General features: G+C 35.1%; 1 protein-coding gene across 5 annotated transcripts in view; it reads left to right on the top strand.

Annotated features, from left to right (window-relative positions):
* The first annotated feature begins 2,554 nt into the window (after window positions 1–2,554).
* LOC111064262 (peroxisomal membrane protein PMP34) overlaps window positions 2,555–13,815 on the top strand; it is a 39,070-nt gene continuing 27,809 nt past the window's right edge. The window contains exon 1 of one of the 5 annotated variants that reach the window (XM_039428185.1): window positions 2,555–2,879. In XM_039428185.1, the coding sequence (XP_039284119.1) occupies window positions 2,817–2,879 (63 nt within the window). In that variant the 5' untranslated portion in view covers window positions 2,555–2,816. Of the gene's footprint in view, window positions 2,880–9,341; window positions 9,384–9,774; window positions 9,835–13,815 lie in introns of those variants that run through there. The other 4 variants (XM_039428187.1, XM_039428188.1, XM_039428184.1 and 1 more) reach the window with 4 other exon arrangements.

The raw sequence follows: 13,815 nt of genomic DNA, 5'->3' as shown, positions 1-13,815 counted from the left end.
CAAGAGGAAGGTCAATCATTTAATTCATTCTATGCAACTTTGAAGGGGCTAGTGACAAGATGCGAATTTGGGGAACAAGAGAATAAGTTATTGAAAGCTATGATTGCATTGGGGTTAAGGTCGAAAGAAATGCAACAACGTGTGTTGCGAGACAACGCCTCGTTGGAGGAAATAATTGATTATTGTCGCAGTGTTGAAATTGGTGAAAAATATGAGAAGTCAATAAATGAAGAAAAGTCTCGAAAGGAAGTGCACCCAGTTTCCAGTGTCAGTGTTGTCATCATTTTCTTGTGTGTCAATACAGTGTACTTTGTGTTGTCGATCATTAGGCTTGGTTGTTTTACACATTTTTGCAAAATGATTTTTGCCTTGGCACTTGGCACAAGTCTTATTATAAGCTGGGCAACGTCCACGAGCATGATTATAGCCACATCGATTACAGTTTATCAATGTTTGACCACTATCAGAAGGTTGTTGATAGTTCATTTTCTTGTCATGTACATTACTAGAGTGAATTATTTCGAGGTTAGGTTTAGATAAAATCTGTTCTACTTGCTTGGAAGAGATATCAGCAAGCCTGAAGGTCTGCACCACATCATCCAACTTGGGATTGCCTTCTTTAATCATTTTCGATTTTATTTCATTGTTATTGGAGCCAAAAACTAGCTTATCACGGAGCATCTCGTCGACATTCTCAAATTCACAGTCCTGTATTAATACTTTCACATGAGTGTAAAATGAAGCAAAATCCTCACCGTCTCGTTGTTTTCTTTTACTGAATAGGAATCTAGCATGTAGAATGTTCTTTTTTGGGTTACAATAATTTTTAAATCGATTAAACACATCTTGTAGTTTTTTGTCTTTTTCATCACGAATTGTATTGTAGACGACTAAAGCATCTTCCCCTATCAAGTTCAAAAGTAAGGCAACTTTACGTTCTTCACTTGATCCGTCAAGTCCGGAGGCTAAAAGATAAATTTGAAAGGACTGTTCAAATTTTTTCCAGTTTTCACTTAGGTTGCCATCAAGGCACAACTTAGCTGGGACATTACAAGAAGCCGCCATTGTAGATTGTAGTTGTAAATCCAGTTTACGTATTCACAGCGTAACACAATCAATTCACTAGGAACTCAAAACTAAATACCGACTGCGCCATGTTATGTGTTCACTCAATAAAAAAACATAAGTAATAATTATTAACATGTTTATTTGAATACATTATAAAGTTCAAGAGGATCATACTAGTTTTCTAGACTGCCTAGCGTCTAACCTTGTCTAGCCTGTCTTGCAGTGTAGCCAACTTACTATTACAACTATCAGAATCAATATGATAAATAATAATTTCAACATATAATTATTCTATTATATAACATACATGACTGTCATCTATCATGCTTTTTGATAAATAGTGAGGTCTACGTTATAATGACAGTGTCTGATTAGCAATGGTATTGCTATCCTTGTCTATTATTCAACAAAGCAGATAACGCTATCTCTTTCTCGATTTGCTCTGTTTCCAGATCGTCTTTCAACTATGTAGAATTGATAATTAATCAACAAAATATTCAATCCTAATAATTAAAATTCATTATGAAACAATTGAAAAATATAATTTCTTGTTTAATAAAATTTAATTGATTATTTCAAACAAGAATGAACAGTTGATATATCACACTAATAGACCTGTATCAACCACCATCTATAGAAGGCATTGACTAGACGGTCTGGATTGGCAACGTTGCCCTCCTATCTTTCTCCAATGCCATTATTACTGATTCCTAATGTAGATCTCATTATAGGATTACTTTAGGATGCATGCTTCCCTAAATGATAAAATGTTCATCAAGTCAAAGCTCTGTATTATATAGTAAGGTCCACGTTATAATGACAGTATTTGATCAACTTTGGTTTTGCTATCCTTGTCTATTATTCGACAAAGCCGGTGGTACTATCATTTTCCAGGTCACAACGTTGCCAAGTATGTTTTTGACAGTGTGGAAATATGATTAATTAATGCAGAGAATCGGCATCGCTATAGTGAGGTCCACGTTATAATGGCAGTGGATAAAGATAGAAGAATAGCGATGTCGATTCTCTGTATTAATTAATTATATTTCTACACTGTCAAAAATATAATTGGCATCGTTGTGGACCCAGAAAAGGATATTACCACCGGTTTTGTCAAATGATAGACAAGGATAGCAAAACCAAAGTTGATCGAATACTGTTATTATAACGAGGACCTCACTATATTATTTTTCCTTTATCCACTGCCATTATAACGTGGACCAGTTGCTATAGTGCATAGCAATGCCTTCGATTACGTTCTAAGCCGGTTTAATTTCACAAAGTAGAATTAATTGATCCCCTTTGTTGCCTCTATTAAAGATAAAATGTGTGAAAAAAACTTCTTTCAAATTATGTTAATTTTCATTTTTAAGTAGTCAAATCAATTCATAATAACCTTTGGCTTTAATACTGAATTAATTTTTCCAAATAAATTATTTATCAGTAGTTAAGAGAGGCCTCTTCTACTGGTTAATTTTTGTTTTTAGCTTTGGCAATCATTGATGATTGTGTTCTCAGTCTCAGCTGTTCATTCTCATTTTTATACAGTCATGACGTCTGTTTACTAACCACAAAACCGGTTCATTCATCAATTGAAATTGAATAGATCATGATTAGGTAAAAATTGAAGGACAATGCTCTAAAATGCTAATAACTACCATTGATTAGTTAACTTAGTGAATTTAGCTTGAATTTACGGCAGTAATTCATAGACATCAATTTTTAATTTACAGCAATAATTCATAGACATGTCTCAATCAAAGGAGTTGTTTTCGTACAACACACTTGTCCACGCTATAGCAGGATCAGTAGTAAGTACCCGTATTTAAAACAAATTGTAAATTCGAATATTTTTGTCAGTTTTTCCTTTTTATCAAACTGGTGTGCTTAAGAAATATATTCAAACATTAAAAGCAATTTTAGCTGTAGAATAGCCTCCTAAATGTGCTTATGAATAATAGTTTTGGAATCTGAACAGTTCAAAATCAAAGCTTATCTGTACTCCCATTTAGTGCAGTATATCATTATATGGGCTTTTGTTAGAAATTACGTGCATTCTACAGTCATCAGGGTCTCAATGCATCCACAGGATCTTACTTGTTTTGATCCTACTGAAAGCCTTTTCAGTCGTGGTCTTCATGTTGGTCTATTCAGTAATTCAGTATATTCATTCCATGACCGGAACAATCTCAAACTGGTCCACAAGTCTACTGGTCTCATCATCTCTTAGTGAGTGAAGAGGGTAGTTGATGAGTTTCTTAAGTACCAGACCACAAAACTTTCCATACTCCAGAACAAGAACACAAATCGGCAGTCTGTTAAAAAATTTGGCGTCCGTAAGGGGTAGCATTCATGTGCTTTTGATAGTCTGGAGTAGAGCAGGTCAATGTTGCCCCGTCTCCTGGCATTGTGTTGGTGCAGCTGGCCCCTCCCCTGGTAGGCATGAACCTCACTCCTTAGGAGCCGTAGAGAGCTATACATGTACAGACTATAAACACAGTTTTTAGCCAGTTTATCTTTGCTTCCCTGGTTGGTATTAGGAATGCCAATCTGTCAGTGAATTTGAGGGGGTTGCAGAGTACCTACTCACTTCGAAATGCTCTCGACGTCAATGTTCCTCGATGTAGGCTAAGTACCCTTAGGGAACGTTTATGTCGGAGCTGTGATAAACGATCCTAGCAACGATGAGAGAAGCGATGCTAGTAGGGAGTAGCGCTCAGCTTCTATCGACTGTTCATGCCGACAGTCGTGCTTAAAGCTTGATTCGTGAGTTCATGTATTGAAAAACCAATTTGTGTATGCTATAATGAGTGATTCTTATGAAGATTTTATTTTTACAGTAAAGCATTACTTACTAGGTTGTAGATGTAGAGGACGTGAATATTATGCACATCCTATCAATGTGGAGAGGAATGTATTTGGGGAGTATCATCATTTGTATAAAGATTTAAGACAGCATCCAAAATTTTTTTTAACTATATGAGAATGGAAATAGAAACTTTCGACTACATTTTGACGAGAGTTTCCAATAATCTCCAAAAGGATTGGAATAATTATCACATAAGTCCTATCATGGCAGAGGAGCGATTAATGCTAACATTAAGGTAAGTAGGTTTATAAAAAAAAGTTATATTCTTTGATAAAATAGAAGCAATTGAATTTATTCTTGAAATGCATACATCAAGGTCTATATTATGTTTCATTATTATCATTGACAATAAGATAGAATTTTGTAATTGAATAAGAAATAGTTTAATAAAGTAAAGAAAATGTCACTTGCTTACGAAACTCCACATATAAATCAACCCAAATCATGAAAAAATATTGGTCCATGTTTGTACTTTGTATTCTACAACTCGATACTAGCTTCGAAAATGAAGCGAGCCATTATCGATGGTCAGGTCCCAAGATCGATTTTCATCGCAGCTCAGACATAAACAGGCCTATTAGAAAGCACGTTGGTATTATCTACGCGTTGCTAGAATCGCAGCTTTTATCTTTTCCGACAGCAATAGAAAATAAAACTGTTGCCAATGTCTCTACTGCTCTTATCCCTACACCTGATCATTCAAAAGATAAAAATGAAACCTGGGCTACTGTAGTTGAAAAATCAAATAAGCATAAAAAAAGTAATGATTCTTCACACATCCAATTACAATCTTTGGTTAATTCCAAATCGCAGGTGAGTGATAAGAAGAGGTTTAAGCATAATAGCGTTATTCATGGTTCCATGAAAGCTAAAGATGGTTTTCCTGTACCTTCAAAAGCTGCTACAAAAATGTTCTGGTTGTTTTTATCTGGGTGTGACTCGTCAGTTAGTACAGACAATGTAGTGTCCTATCTAAAAGGTCTCAAAGATTCAACTGTTTATGTTTGTGAACGAATCAATTCCAAATATAGCACTTATAGCTCTTTTAAGGTTGGTATACCTCTTGAACTGGCCGATGAACTGATGCATCCCAATCTATGGCCACAAGGATGTGTTGTAGGTAAATATAGAGCACCAAGAAACAAAACTGTGCCAGAAAACCGTTTTTTACAACCAAGTCAAGAACGGCAATTACTGACTTGAATTTAAAATCAGTTTCTGAAAAAACTGTGCAAGCTGTTGGGAAATGTTTGTGTATATTTAGTGTGAATGTACAATCGCTCCGTAATAAAATACATGAACTGGAGATTATTTTAAGTGAAACACCAGCTAATGTAATTTGTGTTAACGAGCATTGGCTCCTAGAGGATGAGATTTCTTTGTATGTTCCTGAAGATTTTGTATTAGCTAGTTGCTACTGTAGACAATCACCGTATGGAGGCTCTGCAATATACGTGGCTAAAAGTATGCTGTTTGAACAGCTAGATGTTGAAAGGTACTGCATTGAAGCTGCTTTTGAAGTTTCAGCTATTAAGATGTCTAAATCTAAGGTGATAATATTATGCATATACCGTCCTCCTAGTTCTAATTTTAACCAGTTCATTTTAAATCTTGAAAAAATTTTATCTGATTTGACAAACGGACCTAAACATTTTAAACATAGTTATTACAGGAGACCTAAATGTAGATATCTTAAAAGAAAATGCTAGTGCTGGTATTGAATTGTTAAATCTACTAAGATCATTTGATATCTACTGTGTTCATAAATGTCCTACCAGATTCAATTCTTGTCTTGACATTGTAGCATCAAATATTTCAGCCAACAGTGTGGAGTTAAAGTTTCTAGAACAGGACATGATCTCTGATCATGCAGGTATCTGGTCTACTTTCTATTTGGATCCTACATCAGAGGTTGAAAATGATGACGCATGTAGTAGAACATACATTAAGAAGCGTTTTATTACTCAAGATAATCTAAACTATTTCAGACAGTTATTGACTACCGCAGACTGGTCTGATATTTATACCAAAGATGTAAATAGTGTTGTTAGGAACTTATTATATATTTTTACAAAGTATTTCAATGTAAGCTGTCCATACATAATTGTTAGAAATATAAATGGTAAGAAGAAAGCATCTGTGATAAACTGGTTTACTCCTGAACTTGATAGTATGCGTAAACTACTTCTTGTGATATATAACAAATGGAAGAGCACTAATAACCTTGAGTATAAAATTATGTTCAAGAATTTAAAGATAAAATACAAGAAAGAGATTTCTAGGGCAAAACTTGTAGCTAATGGTAAATTTATAGCTGAGGCTAAAAATCAATGCAAGGCAGCCTGGCAAATTGTCAAAAATGAAGGTAATCTGGTAAATTCAACAAAACAGGTCATTCCAATCTCTCCTGAGCAGTTTAATATTTTTTTTGTTAATGTGTCATGTGCTACTGGTAATATTCAAACAAATAGTAATAGTACAAATGATGTAGACTTCTCTGATCTTTTAAATAATAGTATCAATAGTAATCTGAATAACCAAAATTTTAAATTTAAGAAGGTTGATGAAACAATCATTAGTCTTATTATAAATAGAATGAGTCACTCAAAATCTGAGGATGTGTATTGTATGTCAAATTATTTGTTGAAAAATGTAGTTGATGTTTTTATATCTGAACTGACTTATATTGTAAATTATATACTGAGTGAAGGAGTTTTTCCTGATTTTCTAAAAGTTACCAAAGTTACACCTGTTTATAAGAAGGGGGATCCTAATGAACCCCAGAACTATAGACCAATTGCAATTGTACCTATACTAAGTAAAATCATTGAGACATGTATTGTAATTCAACTTAATGAATATTTTGTTAACAACCAGCTGTTCTATCCTTCTCAGTATGGCTTTAGACCGAATCATAGTACTATTGATGCAATTGAAAAACTTGTTGAATATGTTTTGAATGGTTTTGAACTCAAGCAACCAGTTGGATCTTTACTATTGGACTTAAGCAAGGCATTCGACTGTGTCTCTCACTCTATACTCTGCAAAAAACTTGAAAAGTATGGTATTAAAGATAAGGAGCTCATGCTGATCAAGAGTTATTTGAAAAATAGAAAAAAAATGGTTAGCTTGAATAGTGCAAACTCAAATTTCCTTGATGTAACCATGGGGGTTCCTCAAGGATCAGTCCTTGGCCCTTTTCTGTTTCTGGTCTTTGTAAATGATTTTAGTACAAATGTTTCTGTCTTTTCAATATTATATGCAGATGATACCACTCTGGTACATAAGGACGTTGATATAAAAACTGTTCAGGATACGCTTGGAAGGGCTATGGATGAGTCTAAGGTATGGTTCAATGCCAACTTACTTAAGGTAAATGAGAGCAAAACAGAACAAATAATATTTTCTCTCAACAATGTAAGTACTGGTAACCTGAATCTGAATGATGATGTTTTCAAGCCTGTAAAGTTCCTAGGAATGTACTTAGATAGTAAACTCAGCTGGGAGTATCACCTAGTGAATTTATGTAAAAAGCTTTCTAGAGTAACATTTCTCTTACGAAGACTGAAATATTGTGTAAACCTTGATGTAATTAAAATGATTTACTTTGGTCTCTTCCATTCACACTTGATTTATGGAGTAAAACTGTGGGGCAACTCATCTTCTTCAAAAAAAGCATTTATATGGCAAAAGAAAGCACTTGGAGTTATATTTGGTATGAAATACAATGAATCTTGTAGAGGAATTTTTGTAGAACACAAAATTATGACCTTGCCTTGTCTGTATATATATTATAATTTAATCTCAGTAAAGAAAAATCTGTCTGATTTTGATAAAAATATTTCTATACATTCACATTATACTAGACATAGGGACGATATAACTAGACCTACAGTTAGATTGACTAAAACTCTAAAAAGTCATAAGTACCTACAAATTCGCATGTTTAATTTACTACCAGATAATGTTAAGAAGTTACCATTGAAAACGTTTTGTATTTCTGTTGATAAATGGCTCAAGTCTGAAGCTTTCTATTCTGTCAATGAGTACCTGGAATATTTCAATGTATATGTGTAATTTTGTTCGTTTCTATAGTCCAACTCGTGTTATTTTACTACACTATTTCAATGTGTATTTGTAAATTTGTTCATTTTATAGTCCAACTTGTGATATTTTACTTATTATTGACGAAGCCTATTGCTTACATTTTTGTAATGTTGTTTTATGGCCAATAAAATTCTTGATATCACTAATTGCAGCTCCGACATAAACGTACCCTTAGGCTCAAAACTGTTATCCGAATATCGCTATTAAAATGTTTAATATGCTACCTCCATCTGTGCGTCATTAGAGTGACAGTGAGTTTAAGAGGAGACTCAAGTCCTGGCTGTGTGCCAGACCATACTACTCCTTGAGTGAATTTTTTCTGGAGTCTATAGTTGGCATTTAGCGGCCATCACCGTGTTTAGCCATCCATGCCATTATTTTTTTTATTTATTTATTTATTTTCATTTTATTTATTTATTGTATAAAATACTATAATCATAATACAATTATGACATTGGAGGAAAAACTAGGCTAAGCCTGTACTATTTCTCTCCAAAAATTTTGATAAAATGTTAATGTTGTCCAAAATATAAGGTTGTATAGTCACACACTGCTTCGTCACTTGATTTTCGGTCCAGAAATGATGATTTAAAATTTTGAATTTTGAAGGTTGATTTTATACTCTAAATGAATCACAATTATGTTTTATTTTTTGATGTGACAGTGTTGTCAAAAACTTTTGTGTAAAATTGTATATTGACGTGATGACCTACCCAGCTCATCTGGCTGGTTAATGGTCCTACAAATGAAGATTGAAGATATACACTGTCAGTATTTTCTATGTTCTATTTGGATGTCAGATGTCCTTCCAGAACTCCTTCATGGAATAATATTTTTTCCTGAATAAATTGGTTTTTAAGGATCTCCTGAAGCTCACAGTATATATTTACACACACACACACTGAATACATTTCTGCTTCATCCATTACCCACACTTGTGGGATCGATGGCATCAAAAAATCAAAACACATTCAACAAAAACTGTAACAGTTCAGATGTCAGTGATCCAGTGCTCGCGCTCTCAGTAACAATTCAAGCTATCACCCATAAATTCATTTACACTGTAATATGCCTTGTCACACAGTAGCTTCCGGACGGTTCTCCCGGCGGCCTCATCCAATTGCTTCACACTATTAGGCAGCTTGTTGTAGGATTTCAGGGCTGAAATCCTGTAACTGGCTTGTGATCGGTGGAGGCGTCTCCTGGGGATATCCAACAGCTCACTGCGCCTGGTGTTGTGGCGGTGGATGTCACTACGGGCAGCTAGAGTATGCTCTATCTTCTTGACATACACCAAGCACAGGAGGATGTAATGGCTGAAGACAGTCAGTACACCAAGGCGAGTAAAGATGGGCTTACAATGGGCAAGATGGTTGCTGTCTGTTATAATTCTTAAAGCTCTCTTTTGTAGCCTCAGGACAACAGCAGCCCCTGCCGAATGACCACACAGGAGCAATCCATAAGTGATGTGGCAATGGAAGAGAGCGTGGTACATCATTAACAGATACCTCTCCATCACAAGGTCCCTCATCTTGAGCAGCAGAAAGCAAACAGCGGGAGAGTCAGCTGGTTACCTGCTGTAAATGACTGTTCCAGCTAAGTTTGCAATCCAAGACAAAACCCAGCAGCTTTACTGGATTCTGAGGGTCATGCAGTTCTCGTGGCAAGCTGCAGATGATCCTTTGGGTCTTGTCCTCATTCAGCTGGAATCGATTAGCCAGGAACCAAGAAGTGGCAGATAGAAGATGTTCGATCAAAGACGCATCTCTTCTACGTATTCAATGAATACGGTACGCATATCTCTGTACCTCCGTATTTCCAAGGAAAGCTTGTTGTACACCCTGCTTGCAACGTTTCTAACACTACAAAAGTAATTCAGTATATTCAGTCCATGACCGGTAGTCGCCAGACAGACTTTGTGAAAGTATAAAACAATTAATACACAAATAACTACTAGAGATGGCTGCACTTAGGTCGTTTCATGTGGCTCTGTAGATGGACTGCAATCCTAAATCATGAAACAATCTCAAACTGGTCCACAAGTTCACCGGTTTCATCATCTCTCAGTGAGTACAGAGGGTAGCTGATGAGTTTCTCACATACCAGCCTACAAGGCTTCCCATACTCCAGCTCGCAGAGCAACAATCAAATTTCTGATCTGTGCCAGTCTTTGTGTGTACCAGGATTTGCCATTTAATGATGATGTCATTATTGATTGTCATTGAGTGTGTCCAGAGCAGGATGCCATATTGGATGTGGGTGTTGAACTTTGAATGATGCAACATAAAAAGGTGGCTGAAAAAACACTGAAAAAAAAACTGAATAAAAACACTGATAAAAAAACGCTGAATGATGGAAAATAAAAAGGTGCTGAATGCTAAGCTGATTTTTAATGAGATTATAATACTCTTTATAGCTTCTTGGATGCCCCCTGTAGGTTGGGATTTGGGGGAGCTTTGACTCGAACATCGTACTCAAGAATTTGTTGAAAACCAAAATACACCCACAGTATCCCTGATAGTCATAGGAGGCAACTAAAAGGGACCCCCTTTCCAAAGCCCTTCTTCCAAAACCCTTCTTCTCCTTCTTAATATGCTTAGGAACTTTCCATTTCTAGAATGGCACTTTTTCCATTGACCTCTGTGTAATTCTTTATTTCTTTTTTCTATTTGTTGGCCTTCCTTGGCCATATTCTTATTTCTTCTTAGGCCAACCCAAGGTGTTATGTGGACCGTGCTGATGGGTGGTACTTTTATATGGTGTCTAACGGTGCCTGCAGGATACCAGGCGCCCTCCTGTAGTATTTAGTCTTGCCTTGCTTTATAAGGCATTGAGACAAAAGGCAAACCTCAAAAAGAGTTTGAAGTTTCCAATCTTCAAATCAACAATTCAGTTCTTAGTTGGAATCTAATATTATTATTCTGTGGGAAGAATTTATTAAGCGGGCTCCAGACATGTGTCATTTGGCAGACACTGAGCAGCGACTTGCCAAATCGCGAGTAGTGTGAATGGATGTTTGTCTATTCGGTAAGCAGCAAACATTCGTGCTCGTTGTTTTAGCCAGCTCCAGACATGCGACATTCGGCGAACACCAAGCATACTCGCCCAATCACGAGTGTGGATGGATGTTTGGTATTTGACAAGCAGTGAACATTCGTGCTCGTTGTTTTCCCGGTCAGGGTCGAACATCAAAGTGGACAAATATTTGGCAAAAGGCACATGAAATGCACATACCATATTATTTTAATATAGAACTATAATCTAGTGATACTACCTCTTCGAAACAGATAGTTGAAATTATTAGTAACTAAATTAATAGCCAGTTCAATTTTGTCAGGTTGGCATCAATTTGAGGAAGGTATCCAAACAAGATTTGAGTTCTGTCAATTTATTATGTTAGTACCAAGTTGAAGATCTTATCTATATAATATAGACTATATTATGATAAAGGAAAAAACTGACTTTATACATGAACAGGAAAGGGAAATTATTATTGACGCATCACGCCTAAACTACTGGACTGAAATTAACTTGAAATTTTGCATACAATTAACCAAGGATTAAACGTTTTAAAAATGTTTACAAATATTTATTTATCATCAATTGAAGTTGAAATTCTAGGGCTTTTCATGTCATATACAGTTATTAACCGGGGTACATGGGCTTGGTTTGGTTATAAAAGCAGGATAAGCAAGAAGAGCATCTTCAATATTGAGATCCATGTTTTATTCATTTATTTATACATTGATACATACAATATCATTTTCAATTATGAATGATTGGGAAAAGAACAACAGGCTTAAAGCCCAAAACTGTTCCTTTCCCAAATATAGATAGAAATTGTCCAAAAATAGGTTATGTTTATACTTCATGATTTTTATCTCTTTTCTGTATAGGGCTACTTGTAATATAAATATTGTGGGCTTTCTGAAAATATTAAATCTTGGTTTGTTGTCCTGTTTTGATATGGAGAGGTCCAGAAAGTTTAGGGCATTGTTGGTTTCATATTCTGCAGTAAAATGTATGTTTTTGTGTATTTTGTTCAATTCTGAGAGGAGTTGATCACATTGTCTGGCATTTCCTTTCTAGAGCAGTATTATGTCATCAACATATCTTTTCCAATAAATGATTTTTTCTGCATGTTTATTTTTGAATATTTTTGTTTCTTCCATGTGTTGCAGGAAAATTTCAGCTAGTATACAGGAGATTGGGCTTCCCATTGGAAGGCCCTCTTTTTGACTGAAGTATTTTTGATCATGAGTGAAGTAATTTTGTGATGTTATGATTTTTAATATTTCTATTAGCTCTCTGGTGTGTTCTGGTGGATTGTTCTTGTTGTTCAGGATTTTTTCAATAATAGCTATGGTTTCTTTTACTGGGATGTTGGTGTAGAGGTTCTTGATATCAAATGATGCTAGAGTGGAATTATATGGAATGTGAATGTCTTTAATTTTATTTACAAGGTCCAAGCTGTTTTTTAAATATGCAGGATGCTGGTCTGCTGGTATCAGTTTCCTTAGTTGTGAATCTATTTGTTTAGCTAATTTGTATGCTGGAGCTTTTTTGTAGTCTATGATAGGTCTTACTGGTGTGTTCTCTTTGTGGAGTTTGGGAAGTGCTTGGAGAGTAGGTGCAGAAGGGTGAATTTCTTTTAAATATCTTTTTCATTTTCTTTGAGAATGTGTTTTGTTCTGTTTATAGCTAGTTTAATTTCATTCTGATATCTTGTTGTTGGGTCTTTCTGGATTTGCTTTATATTATTTTCCAGGATAAATTCATCTATTTTTTTTTTGTTCAGATCATCATCGTGGATTATAACCATGCTGTTTCCTTTGTCAGCTTTTGTGAATGTTAAATTGTGAGTTTTTGCCTTTTCTTTTATGGAGAGTAAAGTTTTTTCCTCTGTTAATGTGGGGTAGTGATGATTATGGTTGGGCTTTTTTATGATTTTTAGTTCTTCATGTCTCACTTTATCCTGCTCATCTGAGGTCATTTTTTGGATGTTAGTTTCTACATCTATTGCTTCATTCAGTTTTGATTTTTGATTTTGTTTTTTCATGTTATATTTTAGCCCCTTATTCAATAATTTCATCTCATTGTTGTCAAATGATATTTGTGTCAGGTTTACTGTTCTAGGATGGAATTTTTGTGTTGTGGTGAACAATTTTTCTTTTGGGGTTAGGTTTGCAATTTTTCTATCATGATTTTCCTGAATTTTCTTCAATTTGTGTTCTACCCATGAGTTTGTATGGTTAATAGTTTCTAATACAATGTGCTCTTTGTATTTGTGGGCTATTTCCAGGTGTAACCTATACAGTTTGAGGTTAAGATCATCTTTCTGTTTGTGTTGCTGTTTTATTGATTCTTTTATAAATAGTATTTGAGACTTTGTTTTGGTTATTTGAGCAGCTTTTTCTTTTGATTTTATGTTGATCCTAGCATAAGTTGGTGTGATATTCAGACATTTCTTATTGAATTTTATGTGTAAGGCCAAAGTCCTAACCTTCAAAGTAAGTTTCCTGAAGTTTTGGAAGTCTGCTGGTCCTGCAGTGTTGAAATTGAAGTTGCTCTCCATGACGAATCACCATATAATAACTTTGTTGAAGTTCTGACACTGTGTTACTAGTAAATATTTGAAAAAAACACTTACTTTTGATTGGAGTCTTGAGGAATGCATTTCACTCCTGAAGAGGAGCTTCATCAGCCTGACACCAGGACCACTTGCTCCTGTGCGTTGAATGTGAGAAGTGGATCAAATGTAATTCCAAGAA

Source organism: Nilaparvata lugens, chromosome 5 (assembly GCF_014356525.2).
Source record: "Nilaparvata lugens isolate BPH chromosome 5, ASM1435652v1, whole genome shotgun sequence".
NCBI lineage: Eukaryota > Metazoa > Arthropoda > Insecta > Hemiptera > Delphacidae > Nilaparvata > Nilaparvata lugens.
The sequence above is the reverse complement of the archived record's forward strand: the minus strand, read 5'-3'. Positions and strand labels throughout refer to the sequence as shown.